At 49.0% G+C, this 25,571-nt stretch overlaps 1 protein-coding gene across 1 annotated transcript; it reads right to left on the reverse strand.

Moving 5' to 3' along the window:
• Window positions 1–682: 682 nt before the first annotated feature.
• On the reverse strand, window positions 683–25,571 carry LOC121074781 (ovotransferrin). The gene is made up of 25 exons (XM_040567303.1): window positions 25,375–25,571; window positions 23,074–23,237; window positions 22,764–22,872; window positions 21,396–21,587; window positions 21,048–21,183; window positions 20,590–20,645; window positions 19,084–19,253; window positions 18,773–18,959; window positions 17,957–18,111; window positions 16,674–16,767; window positions 16,227–16,262; window positions 15,341–15,499; window positions 14,201–14,345; window positions 13,196–13,260; window positions 12,746–12,930; window positions 11,840–12,026; window positions 11,359–11,392; window positions 11,016–11,085; window positions 8,338–8,584; window positions 8,113–8,207; window positions 7,920–7,997; window positions 6,235–6,317; window positions 5,679–5,815; window positions 5,007–5,061; window positions 683–3,153 (listed from the first exon to the last, which is right to left on the reverse strand). The coding sequence occupies exons 1-25, from the start codon at window positions 25,415–25,417 to the stop codon at window positions 2,937–2,939; spliced, it is 3,099 nt and encodes a 1,032-aa protein (XP_040423237.1). The 5' UTR covers window positions 25,418–25,571; the 3' UTR covers window positions 683–2,936.

A 25,571-nucleotide genomic window follows, 5' to 3' on the forward strand; every position in this document is an offset into this window, starting at 1 on the left:
TAGGAGATGGAGGTGAGACTAAGTATGGAACTGGATGGGGAGATGGAGCTGGGTCCTAGGGACAGAAATGGGTCTGGGTAATAGAGCCAGGACAGAGAAATGGAATTGGGATGGAGGGATAGAGTCATGCTGGTAGGGATAGAGCTTGGGCAGGAAATGATTCCTCCCAAGCTGGAAGGGACCCACCAGTGTTCTCCTATGTTTGTAAACTGTCCCTACAGACCAGAGGCAGGTGCTTGGCCTAACCCACAGCCTGGGAACAATGTTTACCGGTAAGAACAAAAACACAGTGCACAAAGCTGACAAAAATGAGAAAACAACTCAGTTGTTTCCCATTCTGCTCTTTTCCTCAGCCACTCAGCACACAGTGTGCTGCAGCTGGCTTGCATTTTCCTGTGCATTTGTACAAATAAAGTGGGTTTTTTTGCCTACGTGATTATCACTTCTTGAACACTCAGACTAAGAAATAAGTACACAAAACACCCACCCATCAAAAAAAAAAAAAAAAAAAACAAACAACTGTTATTTAACAAAACAGACCTGACCACCAAGCAGGAAGGCTGACCTCCAGTGCTGTGCTGAGCAGAAGCAAAGCCTCAGCACGTGTGCACTTGAACAACTCTGAGAAGAGTCAAGGCAGAGGCCAATACAGACCAGCCAAATCAGGACTGGAGAACAAACATTTAGCCAAACACTTTTTATTTAAGGAATATATTTATTAAAGAATAACTTAAAACTAGTTGTGGCCTCATACTACCTTATCCTTCCAGAAGCTGGTGCTCAGCCTCTGCTTTGGAAGAAGGGTCTATGCAGAGTTACCACCCAAAGACAGAAATATTCTTGTTTCAGCATTATGGACTGAAATAAGGTGTCCTGTGAAGGGGCTCCAGCAAAGAGAGTTCAAGCAAAACAAGTTGCAGCAATGGTCTGGCTGCAAATAGAAGAATAGCAGGTACTTCATAAATATAACCCTCCCCACCTCCCATACGGACCCAACACCTCCTGGCTTGATCTGGAGATCAGCCTCACCTCAGCTCTCCCTTGCAGTCACCAGCCAGCCTGGAAGTTTCCCTACACAGGAGGGCACAGCCCCTTGCTCAGGGCCGCTCCCAAGCACTCCCAGCTGCAGAGGAAAGGGCCAGGTGCCCATGAAGACACACCGGGTTCACAAGACTAGAAATGCCAGCCCCAGCTCCATCGCAAGCACAGGTCTTTGCAGAAAAGGCTGTTCTTGCTCTTCCCATCGCTACTAACACTTGATAATGCTACAGGGAGGCAGAGGATGCCCAGAAAGAAGGGAGAAGAATACAACAGATCAGTTGAGGAAGCATCAAACCAGAGATGTCTGCAGAGGACAGAAAAGGTCCATCAGGAACCATTCAGTCCCTCCTTACCTAAAACAAAAGAGAAAACAAGAAAAATGGAGGAAAAGCTTCAATGCAATAGGACCTTGCAAATCCAGTAGGGCATCCTGGAGAGCAATCATCCTCACAGAAGAGCCATGTTGAGCTAGCACCCCAACAGAGCACAAAGCTGCTTGGCAGGGTGACTGCCTGGGTTTTAAGGCTGTTGTTCAGGAAAGGGAAGCTGAATAGCCAACGTGACACCAGGGTCTCATCTCCCACCTGGCCAACACTAATGCTGCTGCAACATTTCCCTTTTGATAACCAACACTCCTGGCAAGAGCAAGGAAGAAGGAGAGCAAAAGCCCTTTGGAAAGTTCAGGTCTAACACATGCTGAATTAAGATACCACCACCATCACTTCCAGCCTCCGAATAGCCAGCCGAGCCACTGCAAGAGCCAGAGCAACAAGCGCTCTCTGAATGAGAGCACACATACAGCAGCACCTGTGGCTTCAACCACCACAAACAAGCACTGGAAAAAAATCACATTTCCTTCTGCACCAAGCACCTTTTTGCAGGGAGGAATCGCGCTCACACACGAGTGTGCTATCAGCCCAACGTTCTCTCTCACTTCGCTGCAACTGCTAATTACAAACACAAAAAAGTCTCTTTATTGTAGTCACTAGGGAGGAGACGGGCAGGGGATTGCACAACAAACAATCTGGCATGACAGATCTCACCAACAATGTAGGCATCTATCTAAAAATGCATCTTCCTCATTGCTTGAAGCTAAGACCCTTCTGTAACTGTCATATGGAAAGCATGCATACACGTCTGTCAGAGGAAAGTGAAACAAGCTTTCAGGACGTAGCCCTCATTTAAAAGAAAAACTCCCAAGAACCATCCAACAGAAGAAATCACCCAAAGACAAAGGCACCGCAGCCAGACACCAGCAGTGCACAGTGACAGAGGTAAATGAGCCAGCCTGCTTTTGGGATTTATTAAGTCGCCCCAGTCCCACAGAAACTGGACTGCACCAGTCTGGAAGAATGGGGAGGTAGGAGATAGAGGAAAACAGCTTTTTTTACTCGCCTTAGCAACTGCCCAACAGAGAGTCTGTAAACTTTGCCAGGGCAGCAGGTAAGCAAGCAGAAGTAACAGGGATGCAACGCTAAACCGAGGCAGAAAGGGACAAAGATTCCAGTCTCTAGAAGACTCACCTGGCAGTGCTCTCGTCCCTAATTTGCCTGGCAGCTGTCAAATGAAAAGACCAAACATTTCAAGGAAACACAAAAGCCCATAGGGTAAGCATCCCAGAGAAAGATGAAGGAAGAAGGGAGAGGAAAAAAAGGTTGCAGTGTGATGGACACAGTCAGAGAAATCACACCAGATATTACGTTACTCCCAAGGCCATAAGCAGCAGAGGAAGACACCGCAATGCTTGTTTCCAGCTCTTTCTAGAAGAAACTTCCAGAAGTATCTTCTAAAAGATGAGATTTAAGTGCCTCAAACCATCTCTTTCCTTTCACTCTCCAAGTGTCCCACCCACCCAGCCTCCCCACATCTCTCCCTCCCGCCCTGCCCTTCTCTGTTCAAGCGATCTTGGCCAGCCACTTCTCAAGGCCCTCGAAGTCGGCATCCCCTTCCTCTCCCTTGCTGCCACGGGCGCTGCACTCCACAAACTCCACCCTCATTGGCAGCTGGGAGAAGTCAAAGTCCTTGCCCTTCTTCCCCAGCTGAGCGGGGCCCCCTACGGCGGAACCATCCAGACTGGTGGGGGCTGCAGAGCGGGTCACTCGTAAGGTGTTGCTGCAGAGAGAAAGGACAGGATCAAGAACCATGAACCAGAACAAATTACCTATGTCACAGCTGCTGAGATGCTCTGGATTCAGCTGCCAGCAGGACACCAGGAACACCAAGGACAGAAGGTCCCAGAGGCACACCCATGACTCTGCCCCATGAGACACAGGAACTTCAGCCACTTGAAAACAGCTGCTGGAAGACACAACTGAGAGGCTCAAGAGATCAAGACAAACGACAGAAGGCCCCTCTAGGAGAGGGTGCTTAAACTGGTTTTGTTCTACAATAAACAACAGCAACAGTTGGACATCAATGTCCTCGTCTGAATTTCCCCAATATCCCCATGGCAGACACCAGGAGTCATGCACGGTGGCAAGTGATGGATGCTGTTGTACAGAGTGGGAGGTCAGAAAACACTAAGTAACCTAGACATGCTCGCACGCACACTTCCTGGGAGTTTTATGCTTTCTCCTCCATGCTCTGAGCCAATGCAGGCTCCCCAGAATCTCCTGTTGAGAGAGAAAGCAGCATTCCAACAGTCTCCCTTCTCCTTCCAACAGGAGCAGAATCTCTTTTAACAGCCCCAACTCTTTCTCTGCACAAAGTGAATCTTACCCATCAATGTGATCAGCCTGCCAAGAGCACAGACTGATACAAACTAACCACATTAGAGGGAGTAGAATTATTGAGTTGTGCTTTAGGAAATTCATTCATTCCCAGGTCTGACCCCTCCTCAGCAAAAACACGCGAATCTGATGCAAACATGAACCTGGAGGCATCGCAGACTGTACTAGACTTAATTTAGGATGCTGAGGGGGAAAAAAAAAAGTCAAAAACTCTTGAGTTGCAATGGGTGGGGGCAATGCAGGGACCCAAGACCACGCTCACACCAGGAGAAGAGACACCTCCCTGCACGACAACCCCCTCAGAACGACATCCTGGAACTGGAGACTTGCCCTCAAAGGACAGATGAGGCTGGACACCAGCTACCACAGCCTGCACAGTCCTGGGGTTTTCCATTCTCTGCCCTCCAGGCTGGAGAGCAGCTGTCACAGGGCACGCGTCCCCTGCGAAACAGTGCTTTTGGTGGGAAGGGCTAATGCACGGAAGTGCTGCTGCTCAATTCCTCAGCGAGGCATGACTTCCAACCACGAGCGTCAATTTGGAGAAGGAAGCAGAACCTCTGAAGAGGCAAAAACCTGTTCTCGTGCTAGGGAATGAAGCCGGACTGTGAGAGCTGCTTGTCTGACTGCAAGTGCCTGAAGTTAAAAGGCCCACAGTGCTCAAGACCTTCACTAGTTCAACAGGTCATCTGGGCAGAGGGAGGCACCGTGACATCAGGGATCATGCACTGTGATTTGACTGCCTCTAAGTCCCCAAAAGCCAGGCTAGGGAAGTCAAGAGGCTGCATCAGGCACAGATACAAACAGCAATCTCTCCCCAGGATTTCAACTGCCTTACAGAAGGGAGGTTAGGCACTCAGCAGTGAAGAGGAAGCGGTACAAATCACCCTGCTGCCATCTACTGGCCAAAGAGGAGGGCAACGAGACAACTGCATTCTAGGAACATGCTTTTGTTTGGAGACTTTTAGGTAAGGACTGGGATGTTCTCCACACTACAGCTTCTAGCAAGGAACACACTGCCTTTTTTTTTTTTTGTCAAGACTGCAGCAGTCCTAGATCTTAGTGCCTTAGCAAGGAGCAATCTTCTCTCATCCTGATTACACCTACACAGACAAAACAGAATGCTCTTTATCTTCAAAGAACAGATGTGGCTCAAGGGCCTCACTGAACATTGACAGAAGAGACAGAAAGGAGAAGAAAGAAAAGCTCAGAGGGTTTAAGATCCAATTTCACACTTACAGCTCTTTCTCCAGCTGCTGTTGAATAAGTTTTGCTGATTTTGCCATTGTGACATCTAGACAGAGAAAAGAAAAGGAAATTAGCTCTTTGGTTTTGTCAGAGATCAGAACCTGCTTCAGGCTCCTAAAGTTACATCAAGGCCTGCTTATACCGTGCTGTCATTAGACCTAATGGCACAACAACAACAGTGTCTGTGGTAGGATAATGGAGAGAGGAGCTTTGTGTCCGTGGGCAAGTCGAGTGCCTGATATAAGGCAGAGTATTTGTTTTTTCTCATTATCTGAAAGCACCAAACCTGATTCTGGCAAAAAGCTTCTGATTAACCTATGAGGATCCACACCTCAATGGGGAAAGCTGTAGATATCTGAAAATCTAGCAGCTTTCTGCACAAGCAAAAAGCTACGTGCCTTACTTAAACCTGTCTGAAGACCTGTAGCTCTCCAGTCGGTGCCTCTCTGAAAAGCTATTTGACATACCTGACCTAAGAGTCCTTCCAGAGGCGGCTAGAAATGTTCTTGCTGAGTAGCCCAGGTCTACAACTAATTTCCAGCCTTCATTTTGCTGAAATCATGACTCCTAAGTCGTGATTTTGCCACCATGTACGGCGTTAACCCCAACCGTCACTCAGGGACTGAACCACCACCATTCCCACCTTCAGGGCTCACACAATACCTTGCTTATTGCAAGCTATCAGCAGCGCGGGTGCATTTTTGAGCACTGTGCTGTCGACCAGGACCTGGTACAGGAACTCCGCCACATCCTTCACCTCCCGCTGGAAAGCTACGCTGTCCACCACAAACACAATGGCTCTGGAGGAGAGAGAAGGGAACAGGTGCTGGGCACGAACCTCTGTAACCACCTTCCCCTGCAGATATTGCAGCCTAGGCCAAGACAGCTGTTTCCACACCCAACCTCATTCAACCTAAAAGGGGGTCAGGACATGGGGGCTGATGTATATCCCCATGTTCACACCCAGCAGGAAACCTGTCCCTCTCTGTCTCAAAGACATACCGCATCCCCAAACCCTCCCTGCTGTGTTTGCTTTGCCTCCTGATGCACTACAAAGGCAGGCAAGTTGGGGAAGCAGAACCCCCAGTGCCCCAAAGCAGAGCTGACTCTCAGGACACACACACACACAACCCAGCTCACGGCACCCTCACGTGGCTCATCCCTGGCAATAAATAACATCCCCCGCTTCCTCCTCCCCTGCCAACTGCCTGCACCTTACCTGGCTGCAGCCTTGAACCTCTCCAAGAACTGAAGCCGCAGGCTCTCGTGGCCTGGGAGGTCGATTAAAGTCACATTAGCGCTCTGGGAACAGAAGCGAGAGGGTGTTAGCAACACCTGCACCTGGGGGACTGGTGATCACAGCCTGGGGAAAACCAGTCTGGTGGCGGGCTCCAGCTGGGGCAGGAGTGGGGAGTGACCCCCTACAGGACAGAAGCACGTAACTCTCCCCTGGGTGCAGTCTCTTCATCAGCCCAAACAATTATGACAGGCTGAGGTGCTGTCTTAGAACTGCTGAGAAACAACACTCACGGCCAGGACTCGGTAAGGAGCAAGCAACACCAGCAAACCGCCTGGCAGAGCTGTGAGGACGGAGCACAACCACGCAGAAACGAGCACGCTCCACCCTCTCCTCCTTCAGAGCGCCCTCCCTGCAAGCACCACGCGCACAGTGCGAGTGGCAGAGCTTTAGGAAGGCTGCCTCACTCGGTACACCGGCAGATTTATACTGTCTCTGTTGGCAAGAATACCTCTGCACAGCAAAACCACAGCCTCCCGCTCTGCCAGTCCCTGGCACGGAATCAGCCACAATCTCTGAATTGAGGCATCTATTCAGGCACACAAACTACCCAACTGCAAGCCAACCTAAATACACACAGCTTTGTTAGGAAATAAGGCAAAAGCAGCCTTGCAAGATACTTCTTGAATTAAAAGCAGCAATCATTTCTCTTTCCACAGGCAGCCAGCCAGCCAAAGCAGTGACATTAAAGAGAACGAATGTCTCTCGCAGGCTCCTGACAGATGTGACCACAGAGGGCCACGTCACTGTTCTCAGCATAACATGTGCTGTTCCTGAGAGGGGAAAGAACGCTACACGAGACCCTGTCTACTCACTACTTTCGTATTTTAATGGAAACCTTTGATCAGAAAAACAGCAGCCTGTCTTACAGCATTCCATCACCCCAAATATCTGTCTGCTCAATCTTAAAGAGACATTAATTTAAAAAACTAAAAAGCCCTGCAATTCTTTTTACTAAGTTTTTAACCCCTTATTATTACCACTGTTAACACAGATTGCCACAGAAAAGGCAGAAAAACATCTACCTTTAAAATTCACCAGCAGATAACATGCTGTCAGCTCATGCTTTCGCTGCCACGTCTGCACCCAGCAAGAAAAAGAAACGCTTCTGAAACTGAAGAGATCATCATAAATGGAAAATAACTGCAGCAGCCTAGCATCTGGAAATAACCAACCCCTTCTGGGGGCCAGATGAAGTTCAGCTGAAGGCCATTTTTAAGCCTGCAAACCTTCTAAGGGCAGATTTTCTTGGGAGTGAAATTAAGGCCAAGCAAATAAACTCAACACAACAGAACAACGCTTCCTCACAAATCTTCCTGCTCCATGCCAGAGCCCTCTCTCCACAGTGCTGCATGTTTTACTCAGCTTTAAAAGCTGCTCCTTTTCCTCTTGTAAAAAAAAAAAAAAAAAAAAAAAACGAAACACCTCTGCAGACAAGGAGCCCCTAATACCTGCCAATATTTTCCTGGCTGCACACTGCCTAAAGGAATCCTTTCCTACTCAGGCCAAGCACAGGACTGCTTCCAAGCTGGCAAAAAGCACCAGGCCGGGTTCAGGCAGACCGCGGCATCGACCGCAGCGCTCGCAGCAAGCGCCCGCCGGCTCACCTTGTCGCTGCTGACCCTGTAGACGGCAGAGCTGTCGGTTATAGACGTCTGAGTGTCCCGGTACCTGCCTGTCAGCAGCTGCGAGGAGGGGAAAAAAAAAAAAAAAAAAAAAAAAAAAAAAAAACGACGAGAAGAAGTTAAAGGCGGGCAAAGCGAGCGCGGAGGACGCGTGGCCGCCCCGGCCCGCACTCACCCTGGCGAACAGCAGCGTCTTCCCCGCGTCGCAGAGCCCCAGCAGCAGCACGGCCCTGCGGCCGCTCCTCCCGGCCTGCGCGAGCCTCCAGAGCACTGCGGGACACAGCACGGCCGGACTCAGCCCGCGGGGACCGCGCTGCGCCCCGCGCCGCCCCCGGGAGGCCGCCGCCGCCGCCGCCCCCCGGCCCGGCCCGGCCCGGCCCGCCCCCGCCCCGCGACTCACGGAGCGTGATGGCGACGAGGAGCAGCGCCAGCAGCACGGAGAGCGCGGCGGGGCCGGGCGCCTGCAGCTCCCGCCGCAGCGAGTCCAGGTACGGCTCCAGCGCCCCCGCCATGGCCGCCCGCCTCGCTCCGCTTCCGCGCCGCCGCCCCTGCTCCCGGTGCTGGGACACTGCCCTGCCGCGGGGACCCCTGGGAGTTGTAGTCTTGGGACCGTAGAATGGCCTGGGGTTGGAAAGGACCTTGAAGATCATCTGGTGTCTCCCCCCTGCTCTGGGCAGGGTTGCCACCCGCTAGATCAGGTTGCCCAGGGCCTTGTCCAACCTAGTCTTGAATATCTCCATCAGGAGTTGGACTCAACGATCCTTATGGGTCCCTTCCAACTCAGGATATTCTATGATTCTATGATCTCCAGGGATGGGGCATCCACAACCTCTCCGGGCAACCCATTCCAGTGCCTCGCCACCCTCTGAGTGAAAAACTTCCTCCTAATATCTAACCTAAATCTCCCCTGTCTTTGTTTAAAACCATTCCCCCTTGTCCTGTCACTATCAACACATGTAAACAGGCGTTCCCTTTCCTGTTTACATGCTCCCTTCAAGTACTGGAAGGCCACAATGAGGGGCAGCGATGCCCAGAGGGGGAAAGGGACATAGGTGGGGAAGCAGAGGGAAGAGGCCACCATGGGGAGATGGCAAAAAGCATCCCAAATTGGTTAAAACTGAAGGAGCGTCACCCCCCGGCTCTGCCGGAGGTCTGGAGGATGGCTGCAGGCAGAGCCGCTCTTGGCAGAGCTACTCCTGGCACCCTGAAGGTTCTCCCTGCTCCCAGGTTGTCACCAGAAGATGATGGAGTGGTGGTGGGCATGGGTAGGGCTGAGGCACACGAGGCATGCAGCCATCTTCCAGTCCTGTGCTCAGCTTTTGGGAGAAGGACCTGAAAGAAGTGCGGATTGTACTAGATGATCTTTCAAGGTCCCTTCCAATCCCTAACATTCTGTGAAAATAATTAGAACAGAATAGGACATGAGGCTGACTAGATGATGAGGCTCAGCAGGTCCTTTGTGGTGGGGTCACACTCTGCCCGGAGAAAGGTCATGGGTGGGGACCACGGGGCTCGATCCTGGGAGCTGTTGTCTCTAACAGCTGTATCAGTGACCTGAAGGACATGATGGAGTGCTGGCTTAGAAAGTTTGAAAGTTACCCCAAACTGGGAACATGCTGAAGTGCTGCCATGCTGGGGGACTAGGGTGGGCTGGAAGAACAGACCAACAGGAACCCCACGAGATGCAGCGAGGACGAAGGCCTGGTCCTGCCCCAGGAAAGATGATCCCCAGCACAATGCAGGCTGGGGAGCAGCTCTGCTGGAAAGGCTGCGAGGCTCTGGGCAGGGAGAGGCTGAGTAGGAGCCGGCATCTGCCCAGGCAGCAGAGATGTCAACAGCATCCCTGGAGCACAGCCGGATTGGGGTGGTGATTGCTGGCCTCTACCCAGCACTTGTTAGACCACACCTAGCTGCTGTGGCTAGGTTTGGGCCCCTAATTCAATAAGACCTCGATGAACAAAAGCAAACTCAGCAGAGAGCCAGCAGGATGACCCTGGGGGCTGAGGGACCAGGGTTTGTTGAGGCTGGAGAAGAGATGGCTTCAGGGCAGACCTGGCACCAGCTGCCACATTTCTTCCAGGTGGCAGGAAGATGGATCCAGGCTCTTCACAGTGGTGCAGAACAAGAAGCAAGGGAAGCATATAGAAACAAGAGAGGTTCAGACTGGATATGAGATAAACCTCTTCCCCTCAGGACAGGCAAGCAGTGGGACAGACTGCCCAGGAAGGTTGTGGAGTTTTGTTCTCGGGGAAAGCTTTCCACCTGTACCAGGAGTTAGTTGTAGAAACAGGCTCTTTTAGGGACACTGTCTCTCTTTGCTGGTTCTTAAGAACAGATTAAACAAACCATCTGTCCAATATACTTGAACCTACAAAAGTGTGAGGGACTGAATACCATTGCTTCCACTTTAACTTTCTGTCTTCAAAAGTGATCTTTGGTTAGGCTAGTGGATGTCTTGCAATACATGTAATATGCATTCAAATATCATCACTGCAAGTCCATCAAAATATTAATTCCTGCAAAGATGGGAATTAATTTTTTTTTCCTCAGCAGTTTTTCTATGCCTGCCTTGACAAGAGGGTTACTACCTGCTGGCCTTTTATTTTATTTTATTTTATTTTATTTTTTTTGTAGCTCAGCAGAAGCTCAGCAAAATGCAGGTTTCTAAATAGGTCCTAGATTTTTTTTCAAGATTTTTTTTCAGAAAGGAAGTCTAAGCCTGGGCTCTCCACAGCAACATACTGCATTTTAAGTGTACTGCCTGGTGGAAATAACTCTGCTTCTGCACTATTCATATCCACCCAGCTGAGATATGAGATGGAATGGTTTCTATTCACACCTTCCGTCTTACAACCACTATATTTTTGTATTTTGTTGTTGTTGTTCTTTACATTCTCTGTCCTTCAGCTTCCCTCACATAAACACTCTCTCTCTTCCTATATCCCAAACACAATGGGCAGCTGTTGTCTTCTGGGGAGATAATGGGATAATCTGGGTGAAGTGGAAGCACAGATAATAAAAAAATGTCTGTTAATAAGACTCTAGGACACCTTTAATCCATTTTGCCTTAGAAAATACTGAAAAGATTTTCTCTGTTGGGCAGCAATAGCCTTGAATGGCAATAGCCAGATTGGAGTCTGCCACTGGCCTGCAGCAAGAGGTGCCAGGGAAGGAGTGGGCATAATAACTAATTTGAGAAATATCAGGAAACCTGTTTAGACTTCGAGATTTTATTCCTTGCTGTGACAGCAGCAGAGAACCGTGAAGTTTCAAATAGACACTTTCAGAGTGATGAAGAAGGGCAGAGGAAGCAGCGAAGGCAGAGGGCCCTCTGTGGGTCAGTGTTGGAGCTGAGGGCACGAAAGGAGTCACGGCACTAGGTTTCCTCCCCCTTCGATGAGGGCCCTTCCCATGCTGTTACTTGTCCTCAAGGAAGGTGCACACCTGGAGGAGATCTGAAAAGGGAAAGGACAGGGAGGAATTCAGACCTCGCATTTAAACAGAAAACGCAACATCGCTCCCATCCTACCAGTGCACAGCCAACCATGCCAACATTGTCATACTGTGGAAAACATATCCACCATACCACCAGAAGTGTGCACTAACCACAGATCACACTGAACACAGGCTGACAGGACAGGGTGGGTTCTTTTTACCGCTTCTCAAACTCCATGTTTTCTAAAGGTAATTAAAAGTCGTTCATTCCCATTGATGCCAGAACAAGTTTCCAATCTGGCAGAAGTTAGCTCAGGAAACTCTGGGAGAAGTATATTGGCAGCTTTATGAGTTATCCTCATTTTTCTTTAAAAAAATTTAAATGGACAGCAACAGAAATAACTGTCCATATGGCAGATGCTAAGAACTGCGATTCACTGACTTTGTCCTGAGGCTGTTACATTTACCTGATGGGTTGCAGGTATTGAGGCTAGCAACTGAAGCATAGTATTCATCTCCGAGAAACTCCTTGTGTGTTATTCCTTGGTGAAGTTTAACCAGGCACCTGGTCAAGTCTTTAAACAGAAGATCCTTGGTTTGAGACTGAAACATCATGAATCTCTCTTTCTCGGTTCCATGTGATCCAAACAGTTTCTGAAATAAAGGCATGAAGAGGTAAGTGTATGTAAGAAGTAGAAAGAAAGCAAGATTCAGCTTGTACAAGCCTCACTTTTAGTACTACTTCTTCACCACAAACTCCTTGTCCTGGGGAGCCCCCAGTCAAGCTCCAAAAGTTTAGGACTGAATCTTCTGTCCATGTTACTAGGTGGCAGGGCTCTCAGTGGTAAGCAGCACACTTGTGGCATGACCGGCAAAACAAAAATTTTTTCTTTTTTAGTATTTCACTATATGCAGATCCCACTGGCAGGAGCTGCCAGCAGGTTCTGTGCCTTCACCAAGAGCTGAAAGCAAAAGGAGCTGACTTCCAAAGTGTCTCTTAACAGATCCAGATGGTGGAGAAAATCTCAGCATTGTCGGCGTGAAATCAAAAAGAGCTGACATAAACTGATTATGCTGACAGCAGTAGCTGGAGGATCGTCTATGTTCCAGGAGGGCTGGATGGCTTGCTGCCTACCTTGTGCCTGACACAGCTGGGTCAGAGATCAGGCACCCCAGAGGAGTCTCCAAAACACAGCTGTAAGAGCAGTTCAGAAGGGATGGAGGGAGGGGGAAGCTGAGGGACAAGGCTCTGACCCCATATCAGTAAGTCAAAATCTTCCACATTTCACTGACTTGGAGAGCATCATTGCTCTAAAAATGCAAACGTGTAAAAACCACCCCAGAACATTCCTCCCACTGTCAGTACCACTAACCTCTTGTCTCTCCAGCAGCTCACGGATTTTGCTTGCTTTCTCGGGGCGTGCAACCACAGCATGGGTAGGAACTTTGGCCAGGTGGCAGGTCTTGTAATCCATGGCATTTGCCCGTCGCCCATCAGTGCACAGCAACTCAAAGTCCTCCATTTTCAGACCTTTGGCCCACTCATCTTTATTTTTGCCTATGAAGAGAATTGGTTTGGAGATTCAGAGATATTGTATAGTAGAGTCATAATCACCCTCTCAACACCCAAGCAAAGCATTTGTCCCTGCACGTGTGTGCACTGACACTTAGATACTTTGCGTGTACAAAAGAGGCCATATGGAGTTTGTAGTTAATAGGCCACCAGAATAATTGTGCAGCTGAAGTTAATGTTTTGGGAATGAAAATAACGCAGATGGGGGAAGCAGTCCTGCCAAGTCCCATGCAAGAGGATAACCACATACCATCAGTGTTTTCGCCAACAGTTGAATGCTTAATAAAGGCCACATCACCCTGCTCAACCAGACACCTGTGAAGTACAAAGAAAGGCAAGTGATGTGGGTGACGGAGTCCTGGTCCTTTCCCACAGGTTGGATTCTGACCTGTATCTTACTTTGTGAAATTAGTCTCTAAACACAGTCAGGTCTAGAAGCCCTGCCATGAATATTTTAAGGATATCTGAAACATGGTCTTTTAACACATCCTGGAAAAACACATGCATCCTTTTAACATACTAAGTAACTGATTGTTGTCAGAAAGTAGTTCAGCCAAGTTCAGAATTTGCATTGCTTTCTGCAGTGCCTGGCTGCACCTTTCAATAGACATGTAAAAAGTCAAACTTGCACCAAAATGACTGCAAATCCTGCAGCAGGGTCTCTTTGCTATTAGATGTAACTGAAAAAAAGATTTATTCTCTTTTTAAGTTTGTGCCCAATACAAATTACTTAGACTTGATCTGCTACTGGTTGGTACAGAGGAGATGGCACTGGGGTTGACCTCTGGTCCCTTCTCTTTTTAGGGAATTGTTCGTTTTAACTAAGGCAAGCAGCATTTTTAGCAGGGAGTATCCAGTGGCAGCATTGTTTCTGGGTTCCCATCTTTTAACATTCTTTATTTTACATAGTTTGCTATGTAATTAAGCGTAGCACCATTGTCGTTGTAGGAGGTCTGGCCAAAACGCTCATGTCTCTCCCAGTTTGCCTGGAAGGACCAGGACATTAATTTTTACAGAATGGGAACATTTTGCACCTACACTGGAGAAAAGGAGAATAGACAGTGGGAAGACAGCTGCATAAAGAAAAATCATATGGAGTACGTAAGTAATATTACAGGCTTATCTACCTGCAGCAGTGTCATGGAGAAAAAGAAAAGGTCAGCGGACTAGTGTCAGCATGAGGCCATACCCCATGCACGATCTACCCATCACCTCTCTGATCAGCCCCAGGTACCTGAGCGTTTTCCCCACTTACCGGAAAGCTCCAGTATATCCATAGTATTTCTCGTGGCTGCTGGCAACGCACTTCTCCAGCAGGTTTTCCCCTGAACCTTGGCACAGCTGGCAGAGGCGGGAGTTAGGAGGAGAACCAGGAGCACAGCCCTCACTGAAGTAATCGTCTGAGGGCAGGAATACAAGAAATTTACTTTTCCTGCACTGGAAAACTGGGGTTTCTTTTCATAATACGTTCTTGAGGTGATCTTATATGAGCAGTCAGCGGGGACTGGGAACAGGCTGCGATGCGAGGAGGAGTGTGCCTCAGCAGATAGCACATCACACGCATCATGCGTTGACTAGGAATCTCATCCCTTGGTGTGACTGATGATCTTGGCATTGAAAGAAGAATGTGTTTTGTGCAAACCATTCCCAGCTCACGTGGAGCCAGCCTTTCTGGGTAGGCATGACTGGAGTTGGCAGCAATATGAAAACTCAGGGAGAAGAAGGGGCATTAGGAAAGGCAGGTAGGAGGATGGAGAGGCAGAGTCTAAATCTTAATAACAATAGTATGTTCTTGAGATTAGATTTGCTGTTAATAATTATATGCTTAATTTGCCTTGGTCCATAATATCTCCACATTATTTTTGTTGGACTGTAATTCTCTCTGACCGAATGTTGGATATAGAGGCTGATCTTCTGAGCAATGCAGACTTTTAACCCACTATTCTCAAGGGAGTCAGATCAGTCCCTTAAAGTTTCTTGAACTGAGAGCAGCCTCTATCCCCTATTCTCAGCCCTTCTGGGATTCAGAAATCCATCCTTTACTCCTACACAGCGTCCTGCACAAGGAGCAGCCCCCCTGTACCTGGGGCAGCCTGTGTTCCCATTTTGGGAATGCCTTTTGGGCTGCTGAAAGGGGAAGGGGAGAAAGGTGAAAAGAAAGTGAAGCCCTCCCCCCTCCCCCAAAGCAGCTGATGTGCCATATCCTAGTCAGAATCAGTCACCAACAGCCTGAAACTTTGCTCACTGAAACCTTAAATAACAGACTCATCCTCATTTCCTTCTCCAAGTGAGAGTTTTCGAGGCACAAGAAGCTTTGTAGATCAGAGGAGGCATGGCAAAACGTTTTTGCTTGCAGGTTTCTAGCTCAGACAAATGGATGTACGTCTTGACTCACCAAAATTGCAGCTCCCGGTTTTGTTGTGAATCAAGCCCATGGGGATGTTCCAGCCAGCAGTTCTCCCAACAGCAGTGTGGCACGACTTCTTGCCTTGCAGATTGTTCCATGTGATGGTACTGTCGGCTTTCTTCACAACAGCCACAGCAAAGTATGATGCTTTTGGAAGGAAAATAGAGGAGAATTAAGGACTGACCCAAGGATCCCACTGTGCTTCCTTACCAGAGTGTCAGCTACACTTAGGAGAGGGCAGCTATGCACAGCGTAGCAGAAATATTTTGCCCTTATGAAGGACTGGCCACACAGCAACAGGAGAACAGTTTGTAGATGTGATGCATCTATTCCCACCATGCTCCTGGGAAATTATTACCCCTGACATTTCTCCCCCACAAAACTGGTACTCAGGTATGCAAGAAGGCTGTGGTAAGATGTACACAATGCGTGCCTCCGGATTTCATATCCTCTTTAGCAAAGGACAAAACCTTCCTTCCTCTCTCTATTTGTATTTCTATAAAAATTATATCAAATTTATTTGATAAAAAAAATTATTTGATAAAAAAAAATATATCAAATTTCTATTTCTATAAAAAACAATCCCCCAATGCTACAGCCCAGTCCCTCTTTCTCTGCAGCCCTGGCAATGTCACAGTGAGACCTGCACAAATCTCTGCTGCTGCCATATGCTTTGCCTTGGTATCTGCTTGCAGACCCAGAGTTTCCATTTAAATGTTAATTTCTCACCCAAATTTTTCACATCTGTGTTGTACACAGTGGCTCTTACAAAACTCTTTGTGTGGAGAGTGGCCATTAATTCTCAGCTCATGACTGTATATGTATTTTTCTTCTTATATCTGAATGGACAATTGTCTCTGTTGGTAGTAATTACCTGGTTGTCCTTCTGCTTTGCTGCACTGGCTGTCATCTGAGGGAGGGAAAAAGAAGAAGATATTAGATAAAACATATGGCAAATCCAAAAATGAATCAAGCTCACTATTTGCTGGAGAAAGTTCATTCTAGAAGTGGTTATTTAAGGTCGCATTGAGCAAATTGACAGAACAAAGAACAGCCTCTGTCCGTTCCTCAGTGCTAAGACAACTAGTTTCACCAAGACCAGTGCTAAAGGACAGGGGCATCATGATTAAAATGAAGAAGATAGGAGCTGGAGCACAATCCAAATCACAATCCTGATTTTTCAGGCATGTAGCGTCAAGTAGAGCTGCCCTGCACACCACGTGTTTTCTGCGGGATGCAGCACTGAGGCTGCTTTCTAGGTTTTGGAATAAACCCAATGCTTTCGCACCTACCCCTTCCTCAGCACCAGGACTGCACTTACCCTCATAGCTTTCTCCCATCACTGGCACCAACCCACACACGCCAGCAGTGTAGACAAAACCTCCATCTAGGCTGATGGCATCCGCTTCACCTTTCTGCAATGAAAACCACATGGTGACGAAATGACACTGTATTTCCCCTGAGCAGCTCTTTTTGGAAACTGGATCTTAAAAGAAGCAGTAAATGAGAGGAGACAGGCTGGGGGCAAAGGGGCCTGAGAGGGTAGCACACGGCCAGACAAGTTCTTGCTGGTGCAAAGAGAGGGTGCTCTGAAATTACCTCTCACGTGTGCTGTAACCACCTCCTGCAGCAGCTCTCACCTCCAGGCACTCGCAGGCTCACGTGGGTGCATCTCCCAGCCTGTTTCCTTATCCCACCTGTCCTTTGGAGTTTGCATTTTGTGCTGTTTCCACAGTACTGACCCAACTTTCTGAACTAACATCATCTACACCATGGAACCCATTCTCTCCTGAGCAGGCAATGGCCTTTCTCTGTGTGACCCCGAAATGGCAAGAAGAACTGCTCTTTGTAGGCTGGGACACTCAACTCGAAGGTGAGAGCGCTTGCATTGCAGGCTGGATCAGCAAGCAGGGCACGCTCTAAGTCTGAGGGAAAACTGGTTGTTAGAGGCGAAGAATTTCAGAGGATTTGCCAGATCCAATGGCAGGAGACTAAGCAAGATATTACAGCTACTCTGGGTTGCATCAGAGAACAAGACCTCTTAACTGCAGAAGAAGATTTCCCTGTTTGGATCTTGTTTGGAACTTGTTTGTTTTTCAGTACAGAGGAAAATAACAGGCTTGACTGATGCAAGCAAGTCAGTCTAAAACACCTTTCTCAACAAATTATGTTTTTTTTTGTTGTTGTTGTTTGTTTGTTTGTTTGTTTGTTTTTTAAGGCTTCTGGCCAGTACAACCGTTTCATTTTATTTGAACTCAAAATCTATTTCTCACTTTCTTCTTTTTCTATTTTACTATAGTCACCTTCCTTTTCTAAATAAAAAGTTACTTCACACCAGAAAATTATTTCTTGTTTAGGAAACACCAAAGAAGAACTCTGTCTAATAACGTTTTTCAAAGATGTTAATCTTTGAGATGTTAATCTTAAGAGCTAGTTGAGCCTTTTCCCTATGATAAGGTTGGTTTCTGCCTGCTGTTATTTCTCAGAAAGCCCCAAGCATTTTATGGTAAAATCCCACCCCTAGATCTCTTAGCAGGCTGAAAGAGGCAATGCCTCTCTCCAGCTGAAAGAATCCCGGGGAGAAGAAAAGGAAAAAAGCCCTACCATGATCTTAATAATGCAGTCCTTCGTGTTGTCTGCCACGGTGCACTCCACCTCCCCGTTGCTCACCACGCTCCAGCGGTCACACTTGCTCTTCTCATCCTTGCCTACTGCACACCACTGAATCTTGTTTTCTCTAGGGCTGACAGTCAACTGATCTGCAGAAACCGGCCGGAGAAAAAAGAATAAGCCCAGAGCTCTGCTGAACCACAGGGCCACGGGCAGGCAGCTTTCTGGGTGAGGGGGACTCTGCCACGAAGCCATCTGCACACAGCCAGCCTCGGGACTGGGACCAGAGGGAGGCGGAGAAGCACCACCTGGTCATGGTTTTGTGAGGTAGCATTTGAATAACATGTTTTGATGCTATGTGAAGTCGATGTGCCTCCTTCTATAAATGCCATGGTGGCTGAGCCTACCACAGAGACCTCTGCCCAACTGTGGATGTTAAACGGCTTTCAGAGGTCATTTGTTGGACATCTGACTCAGAAAGCCAGCTAGGACATCAGTAAATGCTTGATGAGTCCGGATGAAAGTAAAGAACCCTGTTTCCTGCAAATGGCCAATGCTGGGCCTGATGTCCTGGGATGTTCCTCCTGATCCTGTACTCTTACATCCCAGAAACAGCTATTCTGAGCAGCAGTTTTGACCATGCCGATTCCCTACCAACCACACAAGCCAATACCTTTCACAGGAAATATTTTATGGAGAATACTGTCTATACTTGGAAAGTCATCTTCCTTTCCCCAGATGTGTTTTATGATCATGTCCCTTCAATGCATTTCCCACTGACAATACATCCATATCTCACGTCCTGCCCACCTTTCCGGAGGCTCTGGATGGCACTGTAATACTCAAAGCCTAGATAGAGCTGGGAATCCATCAGTGCTGGGACACGCTTCAGCATTATAGCAGAGTCTTTGAAAAGCAAGTCCTTGAGGACTGGGTCCTTCTTGCCAGGTGGCCCGAAGAGGTGGAAGTCGCTGGTTGTGCTCACGCCAAAGTTGCTCTGCCACAGGGAAAAAATAATCAGCAAATAACTACACCAAAGCATTCGGAAAGCTGGAGAGAGCAAGCAAAGCCATGGGACAGAAGAGGGATGGCAGGGGAAGGAAAGCAGAGCTTGCAGGTACCTGTGCTTTTGAGAGAAAGCTCCAGATGTCATCAACCTTGCTATCATCCCGAGCCACAACAGCGTGAGCAGCCACTCTGGCCCAGTGACAGGTTTTGTAGCTGTCCACAGGCTGACGGGTGCCATCCAGACACAGCAGCTCATACTCATCCTTCTCCTCTGGGGCATTTTCTAGAGGAAGAGGGGAACCATGAGTTGCATCTCCACAAAAATAGACAATGGCCCAGCATGGGGCAACTTTGTCATTGATTTATTCCAGCTGAATATCAGGGAAGAATTCTTCACTGCAGACAAGTTGCACAAACCTCTTTGCAATAATGCAAAGGTGTTAGGAGAGATGGGATCATTGTGGTCATACGAAGGCAGCGCGGAAAGAATCCGCATGCACATGAGATGATCTCTACTGCTGCCATAACTAGCCCATCAGTATTTATTTATGTGGCAGTAGTGCCTGGACATCCAGGCACGTGCATATAGATATGAATACAAATAAATTTACAAACACCTTACAAGTAGATTTAACAGGTCAGGCCCCGCACATGGTCTGTGAAGGCCAGCGGATAGCCAGTATCAAGGCTGAAAACAGAGACCAGGTCAGAGAGCACAGGATTACAGGAGAATTCAGGTGGGAAGGGACCTCTGAACATCTCTGGTCCAAACCCCTGCTCAAAGCAGGGCAGACCAGGTTGCTCCAGTTGGATCTTGAAAACCTCCAAGGATGGAGACTGCACGGCTGTCCCGGGCAGCCTGTCCCATTGCCTGACTGTCCTTACAGGGAAACAATTTCTCCTTGCATCTTGTCCGAACCTGTCTTTTCAATTGGTTCACAAACCCTGCTTTATGACCATGGTTTCTCATCTTTCCATAGTCCAACTCTGTAACAATCTTGGCTTCGCCTCCTTGCTAATCTCCCTGTAGGTACAGACGGGCTGCTCTGAGGTCTCCCAAAGCTTTTTCTTCTCCAGGCTGACCAAGCCCACCTCCCCGAGCCTCTCCTTGCAAGACAAGCATTCCAGCCATGTGGCCCTGTTGGTGGCCCTCTGCCGAGCTCGCTGCAGGTCCTGGCAGTGCCAGGCCACGTTCCCTCTCCAAGAGGTGCAGGTAGTAATCTCTTGCTGTGGACCAAAGCTCCCAGAGGAATGGGTGAGCTTCTCTACCCACCTCATGCTCGCCCTGCATTTGCTGTCATAACGCTACAGCTGCCCCTGCAATATGGCACCAATGGTAATGCTTTTGAACTTAAATCAAGCAGGTTTTCCGTCCTCAAAGAAGAATCCCAAAGGAGAAGTAGACCCCACAATGCTCACAATCATATTTTTCAGTAACAAGGATAAGTTAGTCCTGTAATTAATCCAGTGTGCAAAACGTATTTCCAGAGTTTAAAAGATCTGAAGTATGAAGTAAGCTAGGAGAGAAACAAAAGTTTGCACAGTGTAGACTAATCCCAGGATGGAGTGGAAGCAAGAGGTTGGAATGGAAAGGAGAAACAAGTGGTTTGCAGGCCTACCTCGAACAGTCGTGTGTTTTACAAAAGCCACATCTCCTTTTCCATCTTTCAGACACCTGTAGGTGAGAGGAAACAGAAGAAATGTTAAAACAAACAAAAAACAACAGACATCACGGCTCCCTGTCTCCTGTTCCAGCAAATTACTTTGGCATAAACTGCAACCGCAGAGCAGCAGTCTTCCCAAAAAAGCTGTGCTGGCAGGGAAGTAAATATAATGGCAAAGAAGTAATACTCAAGAGACCCAGTTAGACTTACCACAATGCTAATGCTACATATCCTTAGGTCTGTGCAAAATCAGACAGCTGAGCTCCTTCTTTCTGCTCCTGCTAACTGCCTGCCAGTTGTTGCTAATTGGATCTTTAATTACCAGCAGTCCCAGTTCTATAAATTCCACCTCATCAGGACCCCTGATTACAGCACAGCAGTCCCTGGTATAATGAAAAATAACTTTCACTCACTGAAAAGCTCCAGAATATCCAGAATAAGGCGCTGTGCGGAGGCATTTGGTTTTGGGGTCCCCCTTGCACTGACGGCACAGCTTTTGTTCAGTGGTGGCACCAGGCACACAGCTGGCAGAGAAAAACTTGGCCACCGCTGCAGGGGAGAAACATGCAATGGTTATTCTAAAACTCCCTTTTACAAGGACCAGGAAGGGTTTGGGGGGGAAACATGGAAAGAAAGTAAATGCTTCGGTTGCTCTCCAAGTTGCCTCTGAACCTCTGCAGAAGATCAGGCAACGCTGCCTTCACCTCGCCACCACCCCTGGCTTAACATCAGCCCATTTCTCGTGATGTTCCCCACGTCACCTTGCTCGACTGAGCCTGAGTCTATGCCTTCCCACTCGATGTCTCCACGGTGGATGAGAGTCCCGATGGGGATGTTCCAGCCAGCGGATCTGCCCAGGCCCGTGTGGCAGGAGGTCTTGCCTCGCAAGTCATTTACTGTGAAGTCTGTTCCTTTCTTAACAACAGCCACAGCGTAGTAGCTGGTTGTGGAGCCTGCAGTGCGAGAAGGAGGGAGGTAATTAATAGCTTTGCTTGAACAAGCCTGGTCTTCCCATTTTCTCAGGAGTGAGCTACACTGCCGATATTGAACCAGTGGTGTACATTACAGCAAGTAGTCGTAAGCATCCTGAAAACACTATCACATGCAAAATGCTCTGTCACTGGACATACGTTGTGGACATATACATACAAGGTTGCCTAAACAAGTCTTTTCTCAAACACCATTGCCCACTGGAGCATTCATGTAAGCGTTACAAGTCTGAAATTCCACATCTAGTCTTTAAAATTATACCAGCTCCATCACATTACATATGAATAAAGTGACCGAGTTTTAGACATGGTCAAGAATGACCCACCCCTGTTGCTTTGATCCTGAATATTGCGTACAAGCAGACTGACCTCCTGGGCAGAGGGGGAGAAAAGAGATTGGTCAAAAGAGATTGGGAGTTTTGGATGTGTGGGATCACTCGAGGTGATAAAGGCAAAACGGAGAAACAGTGTCTGTTTGGCTCCCCGGAGGAGCAAGGGAAAGAGGGAGGACAGCACAGGGAGTTGGCAGGGATGGAGCACCAGAGCAAACTCTTATCAGACAGGACTGCTGCAGAATTTCTTTACTCTCCTCTACATTTTTCTGTGCACTGCCTGCACCTCTTGCCTTGGTTATCTCAACAAGGCAGTCCTCCACAACCACTAATGGCAGTGCTGCTGCGGCTGTAAGCTGCTCTGGTCAATGGCTGCACAGCAAGCTGTGCGGACTGCTGTGTTTTACCTGCGCCGTTCAAGGTCTCTGATAGCAGAATAGCTCTGGGATCTCTTCCGAACAACTTTCAGGCCACATTTTGGGAGGGCTGGGATTTCTGCTGACGGTGATCTCCATTCATGGCCACTGCATCACCGCATCACTGGTGACTTTCAGCACAGCTACCAGCACTAGCAGGGCACTGGTTCTGTCCCCTTCCATTGCAGTGACCCAGTGGTCATGGGCAGCAACAGATGATTCACATTTTGGCATAACTGGCTCCCTCCCTTCCCCTCGGGGATCTGGAAGCCAGGGACAATAGCTCAGACACCCAGCAGAAACAACATGGGAGCACTAGGTGGAAAGGAAGGCCTTTGCACCACCAGTTTGCTACCACCACTTGGCTTAAAAATGCTACGTGAAAACGTTACCTCCACTTCGTTCGTAGACCTCAGCAGCAATGGGCTTCAGCTTATAGGGGGCAAGGCCTGCCTCGAAAACTTGACCACCGTCCAAGCTAATGGCATCTGCTTCGTTATTCTAAAGAGCAAGAGATTTCAATCAATAAACAAAATGAGGGGAAAACACTTCCCAGCAGTCTCTCCTGGATCCTTGTGGGTGAGTCCTTCTCCACAGTAGGATCACAGGTTTACCAGTGACTCGAAGGAAACCCTTTCTCCAGGTGGAAGGTGCTGCTGCAACCTCCTCAGTGCCCAGCACAGCTGTTTGCTGCCCACTCACCGAGATGGCTTTGATGCAGTCCAGGTACGTTGCTTTCTGCACACAGCTCAATGTAACTCTCTCCTGTTGCATGTGGTCCTTTAGGCTGTTGCATTTCTTCTCTTCTGCTGAGGATATTGTGCACCATCTGATGGTTGTCTTGGGGGGAGCAGCAAAACACAGAGCTGTGGAAAAAAATAAAAAATAATAATAATAAAAGTCATCTCAGAGAGGGAGAAAGGCACCAATGGGGGAGAAACACCATCTCTGGTTCCTTGCAGCCATGGCCTCAGGGGAGCAGCAGGATCTCCTTTGCATATCTCCTAAGTCACACAGGAAAGGAGTTTCCTTCTCACCCGACAGGTGGACCTTCAGGAGCATCTGGAAGGACCGTCTCTATCCCTGGGTAATGGACGTCCCTGCTCAGAATGGTGATTCCAGCAGCCTGAGCTCACGGCAACACCCACAGGGGCAGGAGAACAAATCCAATAGAAACCAAACTCCAAACAAAAAGAAAAGACTGTCCCCTGAAGCAGCCTCTTTGCAAATAACCCCAGAGGGAGAGCAGCTCTCATCTGGTTGGACTATGTTCAGTATGCTGCCACACACAGCTTCCCTGGTGGCCAGCAGATCAGATATATTTACCTCTCTACTCCCCATCTCCTCCAGCACAGGCAGCAACCAAGGTGCTGTACCACCTGCATGCAGCCACAGCCCCCTCTTCTAAGGGTGCCCCACCAGTAAATGCAGCTGCCTGGCTGTGCTGGGAGGCTGATCAAGCAAAGACCACAGGTCAACGCAGACTCTTGCCTCTTTCAGCAACCTAAGCACCAGAGATGTTGGAAACTTGCAGTTAAAGTGCACGACTGGCCCCGTACCGCCGTTCTGGCCAGCCCCTGCTGCACATTGCACCTTAGCTCTGCCCCTTCCTGGCAGGATCATACAGACCAAGACATGCACACTTACCTTTCTCCAGGCACATTTTGTTCAGATGCATCTTCCAATTAATCCATGCTGTTTCCATTTTCTATTTCACCACTGAAATATTCTGTCCTTTTGACTTTTTGAGCCATAACTCCACCAGCAGACACCACCTGCTCCTCCTGGTGGAAATGCTGACTTTGGCCACACAGGGAATTCGTAGCACTAATTCTCTCTGCCTAAATCTATATTTTTCAACTTTTGGCTGAAAAAAAGCCATGGCCAGCTTAATGTGGGGCTGGCAACCATCCCGCCTTGGGCAGGGGCTGGTCTGGGTCCTCCTGAGGGCCCCTCCACCGGTGCTGGCCAGTGGCCGTGGCATGAGCAGTGGTGACAGCCAGCACACCACTGCTTTGCTTCATGGCACTGCTCAGTCTGGCAGCACTGGTGAGCACTGGGAAGGCGAGGGGAGCCCCAGTACCGCAGCCCCTGTGGCAGAGCGTTCAGGCAACCTCTGTGCAGTGGGGAGGAGGGATGTCCCCAAGAGGACATCAGTCATCGCCGTGCTTTATGGGAGGTCAGAAGGGACCTGCTGCTCCCTCCTTCCCGTGTTGGGTGTAGGCAGCAGCAGTACCCTTACCATGGCTCGCTGCCCCTTGCCTGACCAAATCAAGAGAGGAGAAGAAGCCGTGCTTCAAGCAGTGCCAGCTGTGCAGCGGCACGCTCCGCGCGTGAAATGCACAAGAAAAAGCACAGCGGTGGCAGCAGGACAGCGCTCCACTTATTGAAAGCGGTCCAGGAGCTTCCCAAGCCCAGCGGAGAAGGGCTGGGAACAGGGCAAGCTGCTGGGGGACACCAGCCTCACCCCTGGCCGCAGGAAGCCTCGGAGGCCCACGAGGGGAGCAGCACCCCAGGAGCGAGCAGAGAGATGAGGAACGGCGGTGCCACTTTGCAATCCCTATGCAAACTTTTGGGGGAGCAGTGGGGGGAGCCTGCAGAAGCTCCTCCCAGGGGTCTTTTCATTATTTAAGCTGTTTTATTGCAGCTGCCCCAGGTTTAACCCAACGCACGGGCAGGCTGGTGCTGGTTTAACCCCACGCATGGGGATGCTCCTCTCCTGGCGCAGCAGCTGCCGGGGGGGAGAGGGGGGCTTTTCCCCTCGCCCTGCACTGAGCTGCTGTCATCAGTGTTCAGAATAGGCATCCTTGTTTACAGGTATCCATAGCTGCCAAAATGGGTAGGTTTTAATTACTCAGCTGCCAGGTTTTACTTAGGAGCTGCCTGGTCTGGCACACGCTGCAGGTGCCTCTGTAAAACAGCCTGGGCTAGGGTGAAAGCCTGTGGTCCTGGGAGGTCCAGGCTCCTCCGCTCCCCCCCAGCCTGCTTTCAGCACACACTTACCAGCTATCCCTAGGGACAGCACAGCGGAGAGCACAAGTTTCATGCTGGAGTGGGAAGTCGGGTGCCGAGGAGGGGCTGCGGTGGTCGTGGTCACAGACCGTCCCCTCCGGGTCTGTGATGGCTCTGGAGCTGCTTTCTCCCCCTTTTATAGAGGAGCAGCCCTGGCTGTGTTTGCAGAAGCAATGACCTAACACTGT

The sequence above is a fragment of the Cygnus olor genome, chromosome 9 (assembly GCF_009769625.2).
Source record: "Cygnus olor isolate bCygOlo1 chromosome 9, bCygOlo1.pri.v2, whole genome shotgun sequence".
NCBI classification, from domain to species: domain Eukaryota; kingdom Metazoa; phylum Chordata; class Aves; order Anseriformes; family Anatidae; genus Cygnus; species Cygnus olor.